Genomic DNA, 5,124 nt, shown 5'->3' on the forward strand with positions numbered 1-5,124 from the left:
GATGTTGTTGGCTGAGTAGAATTGCTATCCAAGACGGCTCGTGGCATGAGCCATCTGGTTAGCTATTATCCCGACGGTTCAGAAGCCATCTGCGATACGCCTAGCGTATTACTAACACGCAAATCTCAGACGGGTTGGAAAATGTTCGGGATAACGGGTTCCGAACCATATGGGACTTGGTGTTCAGTTGTAGTGGAAATTCCTGAGTTATCACAATCCGCGCGAATCTAGAATTAATGCAGGCTGCCGGTCAACATTTTAAAATGGTCACTTGTTCTCAATGTACGAGGACCCAAATGGGTCAACCAAGCTCTGCGTGTAACTACTTTTTTAAAAGAAGAAAAAGGATAACAGTACGGCAAATGCACCAGGAAGTGTTCCTGCACAAATGTCACCCTCAAGAGGCACACATGCATGAGACAAGTCAGGGGCTAACATTAACAATGGGCCTCTCATGAATTGAATTGAACGGATTCATTCGATAGAGACCACGCGCAAAGTACAATTGATACATGATCGAGTAATTAGCAGCTCTGAAGATGCATGCGAACCAATCTGACCATCATTCATCAGCAGACAATAAGCTTTTTCATCAAATAAAAAATGGAAACACAGCCAAGGTTGTCTTACACAGGTAACAATACCTCACCATCCATATACCTAACGCTTTTGACCTTTAGCTAGCAAAATAATAACGGCAGTAGAAATAATCCTACCGACACATGACGCATAGAGGAGTAGTACATTACTTGGTGATAGCAGTTATTATCGTGGCAAAGATGAAGAAATTGTGATCGAGGTGCATGCATGGAGTGGAGTGGAGTGGAGTATGTATGGTGTGTGATTGATGTGATCATGCGGTGGCGCCGGCGGCAATGGGGACGCTGTGGAGGACGACGGTCTCCACGGTGAGGCCGGGGCCAAAGCCGAAGAGGACGCCCCAGTCGAAGCCCTCGCCGGTGGTGGCGTGGCCGTCCTCGGCAGAGCGCTTGCGCATCTCGTCAAGGATGAAGAGCACGCAGGCGCTGGACATGTTGCCGTACTCGGAGAGGACGTGCCGGGTGGCGCGCATCCGGGCCTTGTCGAGCCCGACCTTGGCCTCGACCTGGTCGAGGATGGCAGGGCCGCCAGGGTGCGCCACCCAGAAGATGGAGTTCCAGTCGGAGATGCCCAGTGGCTGGAACGCCGCCTCCAGCGCGCGCTCGATGTTCTTGGAGATGAGCCCCGGCACGTCCTTGAGGAGGTGGAAGGTCAGGCCGACCTCGCGGAGGTGGCCGTCGATGGCTCCCTCCGAGTCCGGCAGGATGGTCTGCGATGCGGACACCAGCTGGAACAGCGACCGCTCGACGCGCTCGTCGGGATCGGCGCCCACGATCACGGCCGCCGCGCCATCGCCGAACAGCGCCTGGCCGACGAGCGAGTCAAGGTGTGACTCCGAAGGACCGCGGAACGTGACGGCGGTGATCTCCGAGCACACCACCAGCACGCGCGCGCCGCGGTTGTTCTCGGCGAGGTCCTTGGCCACGCGTAGAACCGTGCCCCCCGCGAAGCAGCCCTGCTGGTACATCATGAGGCGGTTCACGCTGGGGCGCAGGCCCAGGAGCTTGGTGAGCTGGTAGTCGGCGCCGGGCATGTCGACGCCGGAGGTGGTGCAGAAGAGGAGGTGCGTGATACGGGACCGCGGCTGGCCCCACTCCTTGATCGCCTTCTGCGCCGCCGCCTTCCCCAGCTTGGGCACCTCCACTACCACGATGTCCTGGCGCGCGTCCAGCGACGGCGCCATGTACGCGCACATGTTGGGGTTCTCTTGTAGGATCTCCTCCGTCACATGCATGTACCGCTTACGGATCATCGACTTGTCGCCTGCAACCACACAACCACACCGACGTCGACGGCCGCCGGCGCATGGACGTCAAGAGTCGAGACACGACTGTTAGCTAGCTAGCTCGTTCAAAGAAGGCAGATCAAAAGGGATGTAAAGAGAAAGAAAATGACGCATGAGTTAGTTGATTCACAAGTGTTCAAGTGTGTTCTTCTTAACCTTAATGATTAGCTAAGTAGTTAATTGAGTTAGGTCTCAAGTCTCCAAGCGATGGATCCTGTTCTCTCGGCCAGGTGGGGCTCACTGACGTTCTAGGTACTTTACCATGTTACCTTCTAATTCTTCCGATCGTAAATATATATCATTTTAAAAAAGTTTAAACTAGATGTTTAAAACTTTAATTAATAATAGCTTTCAAAATATCTATTTTGAAAACCTTAAAATCATAAATACATACATACATACATACATATATATATATATATATATATATATATATATTGTCTTGAATTTTTTTATAATATTAAAAATTCCATAGATTTTATAAATATATTTTAATAAAAAATAATGATCAAACTTATGCATCGGTTACTATTCTTATCTAAGACGATATGTATTTATAAATGAAAAGTGCTAACAAAAGTGATTGGTTATCCACAGTACTTCTCCTATTCTTGTTAGATTTTGCACATCATTCTTGTCGATTATGTGTAGTACTTCTACTATTCTTGCTAGAAATGGCAACAAGTTCTTGTCGAAAGTTAGGAAGTTGCCAAGGCTCTACATAATCAAATCTATACTTATGATTAAATAACTTGAACAGAATCAAAGAACTAGGATTGTTATTATTATATTGCAACTTTTAATATATACTTGCACATCTTTGTTCTTATTATCAGCTAGCGTATATTAGCTGGTGGTCGATCCCTGAAAATATATACTGCAGCATTAGCATCGATCTGCTTTTGCACTTAGCACCTAATCGTTCCCTGATGCGTCCAGAAGCTACGTGTTAACTTCAATCCCGTGCATGAGTGCTTTAGGTTGCTCCCTTACCTGGCTTAATTTTTTTCTATATTTTTTCCTTTCTAAACATGAAACAAAAAGAACATGGCCACTGTGAGACCTGGCCAACTGGATCGCCTGCCACGGCATAGCCTAGCTCCGTTTAAGCATGGCCGATTGGCCCAGCTAGCTAATCAGACCGTACACTGCTGACCCGCATGCCGGAGGCACAGCCCATGACATGACCCATGAAGCACAGTGTCATATCAGGTTGGCCCGAGCACGCCACGGCATGACGGGGCTGCAGCGCGGGGGCGGCCAGGGCATGGTGCAGGGGCGCTGGGGCATGGCGGGATGGCAGTGCGTCAGGGGCTGGACGATGGGGCGATGGCACGGCGCGGCGAGGCAGGGTGAGACGATGATGGGAGATAGCCAGACTGGGCCATGACGGCATGGTGTGCCACAGCATCAGCCTGGCAAGGTATGTCGTGTTGTGCCTGGGCCATGCCTACAGTGGCAGACCTCGAGTCGACCTTATAGGCATGGCCCAGTTGGCCAGCACTAAAGCGGTCCAAATGGACTGTGCCTACTGGGCCAGCTTGACGCACGCTAATACAGGCACACGACCTAGGCACGGCATGCCCTGCACCGAGCGTGTGGCACGCTGTGTCGTTACAACATGGCCTGGGGTGAGTGTGTGGCACGCTGTGCCAGCACAGCACGACATGACCTGGCTTAGAAGGGTCGACATGGGCACGACCCATCCCCATCACCCGCCCGATTGCCCCTCCACTCCGCCGCCCAGTCACTCTGCCACGTCACCCGACCACCCCACCCCCATCCTCATCACCGCCTAAACACCCTGCCCCTAGCGCGCCGCCCCACCTAGCCGCAGACCTGCCCCTGCTATGCCATACCCCGACCATCCCACCCAGCACGATTCATCATACTGCTACCATGCCCGAGCCGACCCGACCAGGTACGACACTGTGCTTCACAGGCCGTGTCATGGGCCACACATCGGGCTGGCACGGCACGATCCGATTAGTTAGCCGGGCCACCAACCGGGCCGGGCTGTGCCCAACGGCCTATTTGCCCAGGCCCAGCACTAGCCACTGCATGGTCCGCATCTTGTCCTATGCTTGGCATGTTTGCAGCAAGACGCCAAGCAACGGAATCAGGGCCGGCAGCAGGTCATGCTGCCCCAATTAGATGCCTCTTGATCGATCAGCATGTCAGTTAACAGGCGATGCAGTTTAATAATATGCTACTTAGAAGTTTATTAAGACTAACTTTCGTTGAAAAACACTTATTGAGAGTTTTTTTCCATGGCCACGCATGCTTGTTGTGTGTGTGCATGGGCTGGCTAGGCAGCTAGCTTCCCTGGTCACTCTTCTCACTGTCACTGGCACCTCAAATCCAGGAACACGGGATTTATATGCATGGGTGCACAAGCTTAGCTCCTAAATTCCTTTCTAGGTACCACAGTGATTACGAGAAGTTTTATACAAGTACTTATAACCAGTGATAACCCTTCAACAACTAACTATCTAATTAACCACACCCACTGCCAACGTACGTTTCAGAGATTCATCAGAAGTGATTTTGCACCTGATGATGTACATGTGTATGCATGACGCGAGAATTACGTGCAAGCTAGCTAGTCGCAAGATTATCATGCTCCTGCACACATCATGCATGCAAGTCGCTAGGAGGACGGGGACACGATGGATACGATCGATATATACTCACACATCCTCTTGAACTTCTCCTTGAGGTCGGCGAGGTGCTCGCTCTTGGTGATCCGGAAGTAGTAGTCCGGGTAGTCGGCCTGGTACACGCAGTTGGCCGGCGTCGCCGTCCCGATCGCCAGCACCGTCGCCGGCCCCGACGCCCGCTGCGCCTTCCTCACCTCCTCGACCGTCACCTTCGCCCCCGCCATGTCTCGCAGCTTGGAGATGGTTGTACCAGGGAGCTATCAAGCTAGTGGCTACGACGCGCTAAGCTTTGCAGCCTGCTGCGCCTTGACGTCTCAGGTTGCCGGGCGAAGGAGGCTGTGGGACTGGTGGGAGCGCTCGCTGTAATGGCAGCTGCAACATGCGGGGCCGGGAGGGATATATAGGCGGGAAGGGTAGGAGGGGTAAGCCGGGTTAGGTCAGTTGGACGGGCGGATGGAGGCCACGTGTGCGGGAGGACGACGTGGTGGCGCGTGCGACACGTGTGCCAACCGATCCCGATACATGTGCGCGCGAGAGGGAGGGCAGGGGTTAGTTGGGTCGCGTGGCCACGGGCCACAG

General features: G+C 52.7%; 1 protein-coding gene across 1 annotated transcript; it reads right to left on the minus strand.

Annotated features, from left to right (window-relative positions):
- Positions 1 to 569: 569 nt before the first annotated feature.
- On the minus strand, positions 570 to 4,909 carry LOC133886745 (chalcone synthase C2). Its single transcript, XM_062326553.1, has 2 exons — positions 4,580 to 4,909; positions 570 to 1,863 (listed from the first exon to the last, which is right to left on the minus strand). The coding sequence occupies exons 1-2, from the start codon at positions 4,767 to 4,769 to the stop codon at positions 854 to 856; spliced, it is 1,200 nt and encodes a 399-aa protein (XP_062182537.1). The 5' UTR covers positions 4,770 to 4,909; the 3' UTR covers positions 570 to 853.
- Positions 4,910 to 5,124: the final 215 nt, after the last annotated feature.

Source organism: Phragmites australis, chromosome 12, assembly GCF_958298935.1.
Source record: "Phragmites australis chromosome 12, lpPhrAust1.1, whole genome shotgun sequence".
Classification (NCBI taxonomy): Eukaryota; Viridiplantae; Streptophyta; class Magnoliopsida; order Poales; family Poaceae; genus Phragmites; species Phragmites australis.

Bases quoted from the DNA above. Each gene is read 5' to 3' on its own strand.
- LOC133886745 (XM_062326553.1), bottom strand. From the start codon at position 4,769: ATGGCGGGGGCGAAGGTGACGGTCGAGGAGGTGAGGAAGGCGCAGCGG. The intron at 1,864-4,579 runs GTGAGTATATAT...GTGTGGTTGCAG, and splicing joins GGAGAAGTTCAAGAGGATGT to GCGACAAGTCGATGATCCGT.